This window comes from Gavia stellata, chromosome 7 (genome assembly GCF_030936135.1).
Source record: "Gavia stellata isolate bGavSte3 chromosome 7, bGavSte3.hap2, whole genome shotgun sequence".
In the NCBI taxonomy this organism is placed as follows: domain Eukaryota; kingdom Metazoa; phylum Chordata; class Aves; order Gaviiformes; family Gaviidae; genus Gavia; species Gavia stellata.
The window spans coordinates 37,274,002-37,290,327 of NC_082600.1; the positions used below are offsets into that span (position 1 = coordinate 37,274,002).

The following is a 16,326-nucleotide window of genomic DNA, read 5'->3' on the forward strand; positions in this document are numbered from 1 at the left end:
TGCAACTGAACAAGGATTAAAATGCCAGGGTTACAATAGTTTCAGGTCATCTAACAGACTGATATAGTTTAAAATTCACACTCTGTATAAACGAGACAATATGCCTGTGATGATGCAGGGGGTCAAGCTGCAGTACAATTCCTAAACTCTCACAGAAAGGCTGGTGTGCTGATACCAGGGATGGCACGACTCTGATTCACTCAGGCACCAGAATTGAAAGTCTCATGTTCATACACTGGTTGGTCTAGTCTGTGAGATGAGTTGAGTAGGATGGTTGGTATCTGTATCTGTGAAGGTAGAAGGAAAACCTCCCTACCTCTGACAATAGTAGAGCAATGGCATTAACAAACCTTGCCTTTTGTGGTCTCTTATCAGCTTCCTCACTCTGCAGTTTGGTACAAGGCTTCTACCATTTCTGACCCATTTCTTTCATTTGCTAGCTTTCCCATAAGAAAACAGCAGAGTGCACCAGCAGATGAGTCTATTTTAAGGTTGACCCCTTGGTTACTTACACAATACATACATTACACTGTTGGGACATTTGTATATGCCCTTTATCACAGGATCAAAGTGTTCTATTTATGCCCTTGGCACATACATATACTTGTTTACTGGAGTCAGGATTTGTCCTGCATGGTCTCCAATCCAGTTTTTACTTAAAACTACAAGAATATATGGGTTTTTTTTAAAAAGGTCTTTCTCAGGTTTGATACACATGGCGATTTGGGTATCCTTGGGTTTGCTGAAGTTTTAAGCCAAAAAGTAGTGGTTTAGGTTTAAAAACAGTTTAGATGTTTGGCAGATACTTGGTAACTAATTTGTGCAAAAAGTCCAGCAAGTTTTATTTTTAACACTGATTTAAGAAATGAGCTTAACAGAAGTCAGATGTACTTAACAGTCCATCTTACTTCATTAATGAAATGTGCAGAACCGTGCTGTGTCCGTCTACAGGAGGTTAGGACTTACCCATTTTGCATGTCTTCTGCTCCCTACAGCCTTTCCTATTAAGTTACTTTGATACCCAGTCCATTTTAATACAACATGAGGTTTCCCAGCAAACTGACTGCCGTATTTCCATACTTCAGCCGTACAAAGTGTTCCCAAAGCCATAAGTACTTTTTGAAAGTTAATCAGGCACGTATCATTACAGGGATTTCACAGATAAAACTAAGAATCATCATCTTTTGATATATTATTTTCATTAAAACATATTAATAAGGAACACTTGTATGTACATTTCCCTTTTGCTTGTTTGTTTAAATTATATTTGGCACAAAAAAATCAGCCTGTAACAAATTTCAGCATAACAAAGATCCATGGGATCACGCATATAATAGAAAGTGACCTTCCTCTGTCACTTAAAGCTCCTGCTCTTACTAAGAATCCACCTTGGGAAAGATACTGACTTTATTGTTTCTGCTGATTTTTCTTTCTGTTTTACACTTAGGCTGTTTCGTCTGGATTAGCTCTTCAGGGGTATTCCCCAAAGGAGGCAGGAGTCGCTTCTTACTGTTTTGGTTTTCTGAGAGCCACTGTGGAGGCAGCTCAAAGGGTCCAAAACCAAACTGCATGGAATACTTGTCATTTATCACATCAGCTTCTGTGGGCACAGCTGGCGCCACTTGAGCTGCAGAGTCTGCAATCATCTGTGGTATGAATTTGTGAACCAAAGTCTCTCCTACCTGTAAACTGGTGGTAGGCATTTCTTTCTGTTGAAAGTCACCACAGCCAATGGATTTGGTCTCATATTCCTCATCTTCCGTTGGCTTGAAGATTTGTTGTTGCCCGATATGAAACATCTCTAGAAGCTGGCTCCCCGAACGGACACTGGGCTCCAGATTAGCATCTGCAACACCACCTGAGCTGACAATGTTTCTCCTGCTATACCTTCGGTGCAGCTGTACTATTGTCCCCACTATGCACTTCCGTACTGATTTGTTAACAGTTAAAAATAACAAAGGATTGGCCAGCAAAGAGACCTTTGGCAACCAAATGGCAGTGAGGAGCAAGAAGACTGAAATATCTGAAATATTGAGTATGGTGCGGTAAATCACCAAAGTCACATAGGGGACACTGCAGAAAATAAATATCATAACCATGGAAAGCAGCATGGCATGAAGCTCAGCTTCTCGCTGGGAGGCATAAGGAATAGAAATTGTATTCTGAGGTGTCCTTAAGGCAGCTATGATGACTTTTTTCTTCTGGCTGGCACTCAGTGCCCTGCGTATAAGAATCATAAAGAGAAATACCACAGCCACTGGCACAATCACAGTGGTGATGTTATAGATGATGACGTATATCAGGTGGCCAAGGGAGTAATTCCAAGATTCAGAACAGGTGGACATGGCATAAATATCAGACACATTGGTCACAGCAAATACTGGAATGCTGGCCACTATTGCATGGGCCCAGATATAAATAACCAGGTCTCGGGATTTTGCATCAGATATTTTTCTTTCCAGAGGGTATAAAACAGAGTAGTACCTGTCAAAAAAAAATTAAAAAATTACAACTGATACAATGCAAAGGGTGAAGTCTATAATGAGCATAGTGCTTATGAGAAGCCTCTCAGGAGCTGTCTGAGCATAAGACCCCAAATCCCTAACTGGGTTCCCAACTGACGACATGCTTACGAGAGAAAAAAAAACAAAATAAGGGCCTGCCTTTGCAGGTCTGTCTGCAGAAAAACACTGAATATTCAAACTTCAGGATCACATTATTGGTGATGAACAATTCTTTCAATAATTGGGACTATATCACTTTGGCTGATGTGCATGAACGTTATTTTGAAGATTTCACCATTTACTTACTTGTAAACTGGACAGTATATTGCACACAGCACAAAATTTCAGAAAACATGATGGAGGCATAGATCTGTCACATTGAAAGGCCAGACTCATAGTTAATTTGAAAAGCTGCGTTGTGATAGAGTTTTTCTCTGGATATTTGGAAAAAGCTGTTGGTCACAAATTACACGTACCCATCTACTGGAAGTACAATGGGGTTTTGTTTTGCACAAGCTCTGGTTAGCAAGGCCCTGAGCAAAACAGTAGTCAAACACTGAACATTCTGTGTGCATTAAAAAAAAAAAAAGAACATCTCTGACATGCACTTCAAATTTCAGGCACTGATTCATTGTTTGCTTACTACTGTGGAGTTTTAAGCTCACAGTATTTTCATGAGAGAGTTATCCTTTTACACTTATCATTATAAGCGGTAGCAGTTCGTGCTTTTTGTGAGGAAGATCACAAGTTTTACTGGTGAAGGGCAAATGATATGCTGTTCCAGTGGCAACACTGGTGTGCATTACAGATAGTCATACTGCATTTATCAAGACATTAACATTAAAGTAAGAGACATACCACTTTATTAGGTATACAGTTTGTTTTTGTAGAGCTAACATATTCTGTGGTAAGACACGGTAACAGACTAACAATAATTGTATCTAACATGTAAAAATCCACTGTTTTAGCAATGTAAACTGTATTAAACCACTATCTACCCTTCCTTAAAAATATCTAACTTAATATCTATCACTGTCAAGATGATAGAGCTGTGAATTTAGGTGGGATCAGTGACTGCTAATAATAATAAGCAAAATGAATAGAATCCAAAAACTTAGACAGTCCAAAGGGCCACTTTTGTTGTAGACTGATCTTCTACACACAAAACCTCTCTGAATTAATTCTGGTTGTATTAATATAGTTTGGGTTTTTTTTAAAACAAATCTACATTTGAAATTTGAAATTGATAGACAATCTACCTCAGGCATTGGTAAATTCTTCTCACAGGCAACGGCTTTCAACTTCCACAGTTAAAAATGTGCACCTTGTCTATAGTCTGAAGTTGTCTGCTTTCACGTTCCATTTCTGAACAAGAATTATTAACAGGAAGGAAGAAAGGATAAAAACTTCTCTGAAGACAAATTTATAGACTCAAAGTCCTTTATAAATGTCCAGAGATATCAGAGTAAACTGACAAATAAAGGTTTTCGGAGTCACAGAGAAGAATATTTATCCCAATACATTCTAGAAAGAAGCTGCATGCTGTGAGCGAAGCACTGGAACCAGAGCAAGGCCAGAGCAAGGGAGAAAAGGGTTTCAAAGGGAGAAAGAAGACAGAAAAATCAAGGATCCTGGCAAATTTGCTCTCTTACCTGTCAAGAGCAATGGCTGGAAAACTAAGGATGGTCACTGAGCAGAAGACTTTGTGCAGAAACTTGGCAATTCTGCAGAAGAGCATCGTATAGATCCACCAGCAGCAGTGTGGACTGGCACTAAGAGCAATGTCAAAAGGCACACAGACTAGGCTGGCACAGATCCCCGAGCAGGCCAAATTCTTAATGAATCGGTTTGTTACCGATTTAAGTACCGATGTTCTGCAAGTTGACCACAGCACCATGATGTTACCTGTGAGTAGAGACAGGAAGGATAAACAAAGCAAAAAAAAAAACCAAAAAACCCCAAACAAACAAACAACCACCCCAAAACCCAACAACAATAATTTTAACAGATTTGAATGTTCCCTAGTACTGCAAATAAAAATACGTGTTTGGAGTTTGCCAGGAGTCACTGATTTGAACCATCACACTGGTCAAACTAAAAAGACTATAATGGCTAGTGGCTTTATAAATCAGATGACTGAAAACAGTTACTCCCCAGCTATCTCCTCCCAGCTTCTAGTAATGAATGAATTAGGGAATTTCAGAGGCGAATGCCTAAGCAGGATATCCAACCCATGTTTTTAGACACTTATGTTGACTCCTGCATTAAATGAGCCACCCTGAGTATTCAAATATAAAAATTTGCTAAAGTGCTCATATATTAATAACTAGTGCATAATTCTTTTTTAAAGATAAACATACACTGTAAATAAATATAACTATAATTAGAACATAAATATATTGGTTTAATCTGTTTGTCTGTGTGTGTAAGTGGATCACAACAGTTTCCTTTTCTTTCCACTGGCCACTTCAATGGCACAGACAGGCCTGTGTGAAGCCACATCCAGAAGAATTTTGTTTCTTTTTTTTTCTCAAGAAATTCTGTATCTACAGAATAACATGTAATTAAACAAATGGGACAGGCAAAAACTAAAAAAAGACTTGATGCACATAACTTCACAAAAGTACACACAGAATGCAACCCACTGTTTTGGACATTCAAGCCCTACACATTTGTTTCAAATAGGGTGAATGGATGGCAGTGAAGGAGAAGTACAGAGAGAAACCAGCATTAGCTAAGACAGTATTTCTCCCTTATTATTGTATCTTATTCTATCCAGATCTCAGGAAGAAATATCTTAGCATAGAAACAAATTTTCCATTGCAAATTTCCCCATGATTCTAACTCACACAGCAACAGCGTAAGAGTAAACAAAGCTATCTGTTCTTACTGCACGCAGCTCTGGGCCCCTTCTAATGCATACCCAGATGCCAGAAAACTCACACTCAGAATATAGGATTATATCTCTCCTTTAAAAACCTGTCTTTAGCAAGATGTTTGCTTTTTTTAAAATAAAAAACAAAAAGAGTGCTACCAGGGAAAAAAGGCTTAATAGAACTGTGCAAAAATGAAGATTAATTTAATATTAAAGTCTTATCTTGAATGTCATAAAACACCAACAATTCTCAAACCTTTTGCCATTTCCAGTTAATACAAGTTGAAGACAATACTATAGGTGAAGGAAATGCAGACACCCACTATATGACCACAGAAATGCTTACTTACCCAAAGTACATTTTATGCACACAGAAGGACTCCCAAAGACAGGTCAGCCCACGATGGCTTGCAGTAAAAATTACACATCTGTACTTAATCACTTGCTGCAAACTGCCTGGAGTACACTCAGCTCCACAGACCTGACATACATGGAACTACACCACACGTTGGCTCAGCGATAGCTCTTTCTTGTTCTGCCTTGGTCTACTCAGACTGAGAAGTCCCTTTCCCGTGTCTATAAGGGCAGAGGGGAGTGATCCTAAGGAGGGGGAGAGCGCTGAGAAGCAGACAGCCTGTTCAGGCTTCCCTGCTCCTTGTCTTCTTGGCTCTGGCTTCACCCTCCCAGGGCAGCTGGCATACAAGAGGCAGCAAACTCTTAATGCTGATCAAACACTGTGGCAGACACTTTCTGTGGTACCCAAGCAGATGGAGATGTACTAGTGCAGAGCTAAGGAGGCAGGAGGATCTCTGCTGATCGGGGCACACACATTCTACATCATGTAACCCGGAGCTGGCTTTCCACCCATGCCTGCACAGACACTGTTTTGGCTCAGGCTCCAGCACCTAACGCTTGAACAGTTTTGTGCCATCTTCAAACAGAGCATTTGAAGACTCACTGACAGCAATAGGAAATACAAACTTTCAAAGTGTGTTAAAACTGGAAGGCAGCAGATGAATGTGGAAGGCAACCGGAACAAGTTAGAAGCACACATTTTTAAAGATACATGGAGATCATATATTTCTAAGCAAGTTGTCCAGCTGAAACTGAAAGGTGACTAATGTTTCAGCTAAGTGTTTGTCACATAAACATCAAAAAAACAGCACAAAAACATGCAAAGTTTTCTTGGGGTCTCACAAGCATTCCTTGTAAACTTACAAGGTATCATTTTCAGAAAGCATTCACCCTTTTATGAAATGATCTAACAAAGAAATGAAAGCAAACATACTTTATACAACTCCCCCTTGTAATACTTCACAGTGATTTTAATGGAGAAGAATCTCTAGTGGAGCACATATCTCTTGATGGTACTATCCCCCAGCTAATCAATTCCAATGTAGTTTATTAAATACCTCTCTTTCCATAAGGCACTAAGCAATAGACAGTGAATGAAGGGTTAAATCACCGACAGTCCCTGGCTGGGACCCTACTGTGGTACATAAAAGCTTTACTTGCATAGTTTTAGTTATTTGTGAGCAGAGTTGATAATAGAATATTTCAAGACATGTAACTTCTTGCCTGGCAAGATCAAACAGGCCTTGAGATAGCTCGTTATGCCTCCTGAGTGTATCACTGATAACAGGGACTCGGGACATTCATGTCAAGATAGGTGCCAAAGAACTAGTTTAAACTGACCCTTTTGTAACATTCTGAGGCCAAAGGATGGATGAGCCAATTCCATAACCACGTATGGACAAAGGGAGGCCATTGTTCAACTAGCGGACAGTGTGAGGAAGACTACGGACGACCACTGGAGGGTGAAAAGACCCTAACCCTAATTTTACTGTGCATGCTTGGACTATGCAAATGAATTCCAGGAACTTATCCACGTAAGACTGCCCTTTCCAGGAAATCTGATGAATATCTATGATTTTTCTGTATATGAACTGGTGTACTTTGCTAACCCATTGGAGCACTCATGGTGGACCAATCCCCAGTGCTGACCAGCGCTGTATTAAAGAATGCCTGCTTAACAACGAATTAGTTTTTATTGAGTTATTCATCTCGGAAAACCGTCCCAATTGCAGGCTTGGTACCAACTTTGTTGTTTCAACAGTCATTAAATCATCTTACCAGACAGCAAATCCAAGACAAAAATAAAATGTAATGGCTCAGTGCATGACAGTGATTAAACTATGTTCAAATTTTCATACTGAAGAAATACTGCAATCATTCTTTGTTACCCAGTTCACTGTGCACCAGGCAAAAATTGTCCTGAATGACAGGTATTAGTGAATTAGTAAAATTCCCAGCATTGGCCAAATTATGCAGCTGTGTTCAGTGCATAGCTTGTGTGTGAGCTAGTTGTTTTGCACTAGCAGTAACTACATGGTAAAGGCCAGTATCTTCTTAATAAAATGTGATTCTCCTTTATTTTATTTCTTCTGGAGACATACTGTGCAGTACCACCAGATCAACCAAAGCATAGCTACCAGCATAAAAATACTGCCTGACAAGACAACTCCATTTACTCTGCTGCAGCTAGACAGCATGCAAAGTAGAGTTTAGCTTCCTACCTCTAAGACAAGTTCTTACTACAGACTATATCAACAACTGCATGTTGCTGATACTATATATTGCTGACACTTACCAGAAGCTCTTTCGAGCTGAAGTGTAATTGATTTATGAGGCAGTCATATTTGTTAGTGTTTTGTAGTGTACCTACAAATATACACAATGAGAGAAAACAGTATTGTAAGCTGCTGATTGAGATATGAAAAAGCAGCTGCAGTCCCCCATCCTTCACTCTATTGGCACTACCATTCTTTGACTTGATTTTTCCCCTAACCAACAAAAAACCCCCAAGCTTTTATTTGCTAAGTAGAGTTTTTCAATGGTTGCCCACATAAAATACCAGCAAGATCATATTCTTGTTCACTGGCCAATGTGTATACCAAGCGGAAAGAACCAAGAACTACCAGAAAATCAAGTTTAGCTTCTTGATAAAACAGTGCATCGTTTCAATAGAAGCATGCAGTATTAACTTTAAAATCTACCTCACAGACATACTATTTAGGTCTGCAGTATTTGAATGTCATTCGGAATTACATTTTCTATATATTGTGTCATGTGGCTTACACAAATTCCTTTTTGGTAGCTGACAAAATATTGAGTTACATATTTACTATCTGATGTGTTTTAAAGAATGGAATCATCATCTGGTTTTGGCAGGTGCTTTGGGCTTGACAGTATATTCCACAGGCAGTATTCAATCAGTTGTATTTAAAGCTTCCTAAGTTGCTAGGAGATACTCAGTCAATCAGACCACTTGCTTTCAAAAATATCTCTAACTCTTCAGTTATTAAAGAAGTATTTCTCACATAGTAATAATGTATTATTACAACACCCTGGAGTAGTAGAGAAGCTGGGGTTTTTTGCTGTTTGGTTTTTTTTTTTAAATTTAAATCTTTCATCTACTTTGAATTGCATTAATTTTATAACCTTACTTCCAAAGCAAGTTTCACCTTCATTAGAATGACTATAAATGACGAATGGAAAAATAAAAGAAATCAGAGGGTTTTTCATTAATACTTCAGAAGCTGCTAGAGAACTCCTGAGCTATTCTTCAGGGTCCTACAGAGGAGCTTCATTCAAGACTCCAGGTTCTCAGCTGCTGAATTACTTCTACAAATTATGTCATATTGTCATTTATACATCAGAGAGTCACAAGGAAATGAAATTAGCTGTGGTGCTGATTGATCCTAAATGGAAGTGGAAAGAATAAAGCGTAAAAAAAAAAAATAAATCGCTTCTAAGATGAGGAAGAACTCTTTAGACAGACAAAGTCAGAGCCTGAAAGAGGAAAAAAGGATAAGCAGACAAAAGTGTCCACTTGGGAGACTGGAAAATTAGTCAGTGAATATCCCTCAGGGAAACATTCTTCCACTTCAAACTATGAGTAACTTGTATATTAATAAGCTGCTCTGATGAACCAGATCAGCTTCAGTATAGACTGGTAGATCTTTCTGCTGATGCCTTCAAAGCAAGTATTTCCCTTCATGCATCCATCTCAAAGCCACCCAGAGAAAAACTTACACCAGAAACCTTGCACAGCATTAAGTATTACGAAGCTTCAGAACAAAACTGCATGCATTTCCCATTTCATTGCTCCTTACCTTTCCCCAGCAACTCCTTTCCATGGAAGTTGATAACAATGTTCCAGGCAACAAGGTAATTCAACAAGCATTACAGCAATTGCACTCTGAATCTTTTCACAATGTCTAAGGGCACTTTTCTATTCTGTATGTATTAGTCATTTATTGCTGAACCCGTGAAAGACACTAGTCTAACACCAGTATTCTCCTTGGCTTACAACTGTACTAGGCTGTTGCATATCCTCACAGTGGGCAAAGCTGTCATTTTCTACCATGGGTTAGTTTCTGAGGTGTTTCTGCTGGATAACTGGTCTAAGGCTACATAACCTTGGATTCAAACTTCGTAATGGAACTGTACTGGTTAGCTGGGAGGCATCCAGGGAAAGTTGGAGTGAACAAGCAGCTGGAAAATGTAGCATCTTGCTGTTTCCTGTAAGTCTGTACTGCCTGGGATAGGAGTGTCACTTACAAACGATCACATGCGACAAAGCATATCCCATACTGGTTGCACAGAATTCCACCACCAAAAGAAAAAGATGAAGTCTTCTTCATTTAAAAAGGAAAAGTGTATCTTTGGTCTTCTCGGAGAATGAGCTACATCTACATAAAACCCTTACTACACCTGATGTTAGTTGACAACTTTGTCAGTATACAGGCTGAATGAGCAAGAGGGAAGTATCCAGCTTGTCCGTGCCTTTGAAAATTTCTCCAAGTAAAAAAGAGGAATAGGAAGTATTAAAGGTAACCACTGCATGAGAAGCAGCTCTTTTCACGTTAGAAACAAACACATGCATAGAGCCTGCCAAACAAGGTCAAACAGAGTTTGTTTTATCCTCTTACATTATCGTAACTATCAACATTCAATAAAAACTCCATGTACTATATACCAATTCCACTGTATTCAGATTGAAAGGATGGTTGTTTCCAGTCATCCCCTGCTTTTTTTTTTTAACTGAGAAATATCACAGATAAGTTGCCACACAGCACTTGAAGTTGCACAGAAGTACACTGAGAAAGCAAATATAACAGTTCAACACAGCATGCTGCCCAGACACCCTTCAAGCCTTTATAGTGCTTCAAGTTCACTGTATCTGCAATGAGTAACACTCTGAGCATGAAATGTTATCAGAGTGCATTAGTGCATTTCAAAGCAGCAAAAAATATTTTTGCTCCTCTTCCAAGTTGTGCCCTCCTTGGATTTCACTGCCAGATACAAAGTGTTGATGCAGGCATCAACAGCTGAGATAGTTTTGAAATACTACCTCTTAGCAATAATTCAAATAATGTCAAAGATTCTTAATAATACCTTTAGCAAGCAGAAGGACGATCCCCATGGAAACCAGAGACTGTTATCGAAAACAAATGCATTTGCCATGCAGTCATCCAAAAAAAAAAAAAGAAGAAATACTGCTCTTTGTCAATTAACTCATGGAACCCAATCCATTAGCTGGGTATGACATTCATCTTACATTTTTGTTACTGTTAATCAGCGTGTAATTGAATCAAAATGAAGTCACACTCTAGCAAAATCCTCCTCCTCACAGCTTGCCGTCCTCTGCTGATTTCCCTGCCAGCCAGAGTGGGGTTCTTGGGATCCAGCCAGCCTTCCCAGTGGAGAGCCGCTGCATACCCCACCCGTGCTCTGTGCAGTGTTGCAGAGAAGGAGCTGGCAGCCCTCTTTATAAAAAAACAAAGCAGGAAGCAACAAAAAAGGTTAGAAACTGGGCTTTAGCCATTAAAACCTTCCATTAAAAATTATTAACTGAAAAAGTCACAGGTTCTGTCAACATGATGAACGGGGAAAACTTCTCTTGTTGAAACACCAGGATGATTGCATTCCCAACGCTCAAACGCTCTTATTTTTATTATTTTCTGAGGTATTTCAAGGAAGGTGTTTTCTGTAGAGCTTGCTCTGTTAAAAGACAAACCTCACTGAAAAAGTGGTTCACTGGAAACATTTTTGGCAACCTATAATAGGCAGCTATCAAATACCCTACTTACATTAAAACGATGTTACTTATTCACCTCCAGAGGGAACAGGGATGTATCAGGATACATATAAGCTTACATAGTTTGAAGAAATGTGTAACTTTATCACAGAATTGTTGAGGCTGGAAGATCATCTGGACCAAACCTCTGCTCAAGCAGGGCCAAATTCTTGTAATTCTTTATAATTCCTGTATATTTTAGTTTAAAAAAGTATAGTCGTCAGACTGACAGAATTGCCTTATAGTTGAAAAAAAGCCATAAAACAAAGAGTAAACTTCCTCAAACCAAATCCAACCTTTTTTAACATTCTAGCTATTAACTTCAAAATTCAGTGGTAAAATAACAATTGCACTCCAGTTAAAAAGAGTGGGCAATAACTTAATTTGTTGTTTTAACGTATTTCTTTCATTTTCAGTTTGTGCACATGTGCAACCAAATGTTTTATATCCAAGATGAAATGTCTGCTGCAAGAGAACTACCTTGGAACAAGATTTGCTGTATACCAAACCTTCTTCTTCATTCATAAAATAGATGAGCTCCTTAATTTTAAGATAATGTTTCTCACTCTTATTGTTAGAATTCTCATTCACATGTTCCTACTTTCATAAGAAGTATTGATTTAGAAGTATAATTATGTATGAGATTTATCAGCTTGGACCTCTGGTCACCCAACTCAGCTCAATTGAACTACACCAAGCATGAATTTGCCCAGTACAGAATACTTACCTGCAGAGTGTTTCAGCATCAATGTAAATTATATTGGAAGCCCTTTCATTTAGAGTGTGATACTTGTCTACATGGTTTCTGTTCCCAAGACAGTGTATATTTACAAGGTAGAAAAAAAGATGTTAGGGAAGGAGCTAGTTCATAGCAGCTTAATCCCAGAAAGTGAATGTAAGATTTCCTTGCAGGAACAGGTAAGTCATTGACTTTTGCTGTGGTATTGCCTAGGGCTAGTCTAGGGCAACACCTGCCTACACAATCCACTGGCAGCAGCTACTGCGACTTGTTGTGAAGATGGAGTAAAGTTAGAAAACATATATGAAGAAATTTTAAATTGTTCTTACAGCAAGCATAGCTTGTGTGGTATGATGGTATTTGCAATGTCAAAATCACTACGGGAAATGATCATTAATGTAATTCCATTTGTGACTTTTTTACTGTTATCCCTACTATTTTAGAAATTTATTGTCTGTAGGCAGATTCTAAAGTAACTGCATCATGCTAAAGGTCTTGGATACCCATTTGTATTTCTTTCAGATATACCTATCTGAAGGGAGATAAGAAAGTGCCACACTGATAATTCTCCAGTTCTTCATACTCACTTCCACTTTTTCCCACCTCACTTTTTGTACTTGCTGTCCTGTTAAACGGACAGAATTTCTGGGCAGGAACAATCATTTTCTCCTTTTCAATAAACTACAGTCCTTCAATAGCTGCCACAATCATTTCAGCCAATCAAGGAAATAACCAAACCCACTTACTTTGCTGAATACACTTGACTGGTCTGAATTCCTTGCCTCTATTTTAAAATGAATGTCCTCAAAGAACCTGAAACTCTTCAAGCTCCTTGGAAGGAAAAAAAGTTTAAAGAATATTGCATCTGCAACTTCAGGACCTTGGATTGTTCCCATGTCAGAAAATATGACAAATGTATAGCATTACCTTTGAAACCTAAGCTAGGAAATTGAAAACCCAAAAAAAGAATGTCCAGATTTACTGTTCTAACCATAACAGGAATATAAATCTTTTCAAAGTTACTAACTTTTTGAATCACAGTGCCTAAGGGACCAGCTTGTTTTACTTATTGCAAAAACATAACCAAAACATTTTAAACCCAAGGACTTTACATGACCCCCATAAGAGTCCCCCACAACATGGGACCAATGTTTTTACCTCTTCTATAGAGGAAGGAAATAGAAATAAAGGAAATAAATATAGCAGAGGTAAAAATATTGGATGTCCACATCATCAACATACATTAAATCATTAGCAGAAGTACTGGATCCTACATTTCCTCTGCCAACCAAGTATCACATCTAGTGAACCATCTGGCCTTTCTTACACCAGGCTTTGGGCCAGTCACCCTCAGAGAGCAAATCTGATGCTGTTACTAAAACACTGCAAGGCCTGGGATGCAAGTGAAGCAGGTAATTTTTCTGAACAGCCAATCTGTCTGTTCTTCATCATCCTTGGTACAAGAGGAATAGCTTTTGTCCCTCTGTTTTATAAAGAACTCAGAAAAGGGACATTTTGAACCTGTATGTCATGAAACAACTGAGGGCATGCAATAGTAGCGCTTCTTACACAAGGTGACGTCAAGCAACACAGCAATTTACTTGAGCTCCCCTGACCGCTGTGCTGAATCTAATTGTAAATAGCAGTCTTAACACAGGGAGCAAGTATGTTTAAGATTTGTTTTTAAGTAACAATGCTATCTGCCAGTACCCCTTTCTTTGTAGAGAGCCTGTAGCCACTTCTGTTGGTAGCCTCGCTATGTACGACCAGACACGTCTCTTCAGGTGCTCCTTTTTTATCTGGCTTCACCCACATGCACCTGCAATCCATATGTTAAGGAGATGTGGTCACTAAGATGCAACTTTCCACATCGCAGATGCGGCTAAACTTTGCTTCATTCACAGGGCCAGCCCCAGTCCCTACTAGGTTCTTCCAGGAGAAACCTGCAGGACCCCCCTCCTCCCTGCGCGACATGCCAAGGTCAGATCCAGGAAGAGACTGACAGTTTTGCACTTGTGAGGCTGTGGAAAAACTTACGTCTTTTAGAGCAACTCCAGCACCTGACCTGGGCTATAAGCTACTCCAGCATCCACACCAGATGGGAACAACTTTCCACCTTCCTCTCTGGACCTGATGACCTCCTGTGCTGTTCTTATTCCCTCCTGCCTTCACCGTCATATCCATACAAAATGCTACCAGACCAGAATGCAACGTGGGCACGGTCCGACAACATAGTGCTTATGCAAAATTATTTTTTCTGTATCTAATACTTTTCCAGTTGTTCATTCAAGATATTAAGATAAAATTTATAAAAGAAATCAGTTGCTGTGCCATATTGTAGAATAGTGCATATGTGAGATCTATACTGTCTAATAGTATACAACCAATTAGACAATTTGACTAAATTACTTGTTAGCTGATTTTCCCTGGCTTATTTATTGAGGAAAAAACCAGAAATACACACAATTTTAAATGAATGATACTTAACAGAGGAGCACAATTTAAAAAGCCTGTGGTAATTACTAGTAGTTGGAAGACTTTATATTTTCCTTGGTAACTGAGGCTGTCTTGCATTCTTGATTAAAAAAAATAATTCCTACCCATTAAATCAGTTTTCATCCTCCATTGCAGCTGAAATTATAGAGCTTGTAGCTGAAAGACACCACAGTAACAGCTATTTCATAGAGCAGAAAATATTTTCTCACCTACCCCACCCCCTCTTTTTTTTGCTTTATACAACTAAGAAAGATCTGATGTCATTTCTTCATCAGTTTGACTGTGCTTCCCTTTCTCCAAAGTGCCAGGTTATCAGAAACAAAATTTTATTCTTTATATAGTTTTGCCATGCAGCCATTCACCAGGTCACCAGCTGGGCATAGTTGCTCTAGATTCTTTACACACAGATGTCTTCAGACAGAAATTACATATGCTTAATACATCCTGCATAGTGGGATTAATTTATGTTATATTTAGAAACAAGCTTTTTTCCCTCCCTCCACTCTGTAATGAATGGTTCTTTCCACTCCTCCCAGCCCTGTGAATGGACTCAAACAATACGCACTAGGAAGAAGAAAGCAGAGCTGGGGACTCCAACACACGTCTGAAACACCATGAGTTATAAACTGAAAAAATCAGTATGACCCTAAATCAAATACTAACAACAACAACAACAACAAAAAAATCACATGGAAAAATATTCTGTCTAGTTACCAGAATGAGGCATTTCACTGAAGAAATATGGATTTACATTTTATTTATTCCAACTTGCCAAAGGGAAGAGATGTGTTCCCATGGGATACCTTGGGGCAAGCAAGGTGCTTCACTGTCAAGATCACAGTGACATTTCTGGCCTGACTGAATGCAAGAGGTGGGGTTTTCGTTTGTTGTTTTTTTTTTTTTCCCTTAAAACATATAAAGCCCTGAAGTAAAATTTGACATTTTGTTGATCAAGCATTTCACTTAAAAAAACTATTCTTGATTGAGACTTTCCCCAGATTTCCTCTCTCTCATTCTTCTACAGTCCGCCATCTAGAACAGAACTCCACTATAGGACTTTTGTAGTGTCCACTCTCCAGTCTGCTTTCTTTTAGTCTTTTCATAATCGAATTCCCTTTTTTTTGCTCAAAATCCTCCTAGCAAGAGACACTGCTGCTCCCAGGTGCATTCTCTGCAAGACAGCACTGTTAAACCCAGAACAGCATTGGGCTTAGTGAAATGGGCCACAACCATTTGTCTTTCAAATGCCTTCACCAAAAACACTATGAAAAAGTAGTATTATTGCTTACCGCTTCCCTTTTATTAAAAAAAGCCAGAAATTCAGCTTGATCCACATTTTATATCTCCTCAGCAAGGCCAATTGGTAGTAGATCATCTAATCAGGATTGATGACTCAAAATCCAGAGAGACATGCAAGTGCCCAGGATTGACTGAAGTAAAGGGAACCAGATTCAGTTACACAAACTGAAAAAATACTGAAATTTTTCTTTACCTTAACAAAAGTTTTAAAAATTCTAGGTCTGGACACCCTCTAGCAACAAAATAGTTCTGAGGGTAAGACAAGCTGTAA

The 16,326-nt window shown here is 38.9% G+C and overlaps 1 protein-coding gene across 1 annotated transcript in view; it reads right to left on the reverse strand.

Moving 5' to 3' along the window:
* Positions 1-1,376: 1,376 nt before the first annotated feature.
* Positions 1,377-16,326, reverse strand: part of GPR176 (G protein-coupled receptor 176) — a 42,119-nt gene continuing 27,169 nt past the window's right edge. The window contains exons 2-3 of the mRNA XM_009814725.2: positions 4,157-4,409; positions 1,377-2,484 (exon numbers count right to left, since the gene is read on the reverse strand). Coding sequence (XP_009813027.2) covers positions 1,377-2,484; positions 4,157-4,409 — 1,361 coding nt within the window. The remainder of the gene's footprint in view (positions 2,485-4,156; positions 4,410-16,326) is intronic.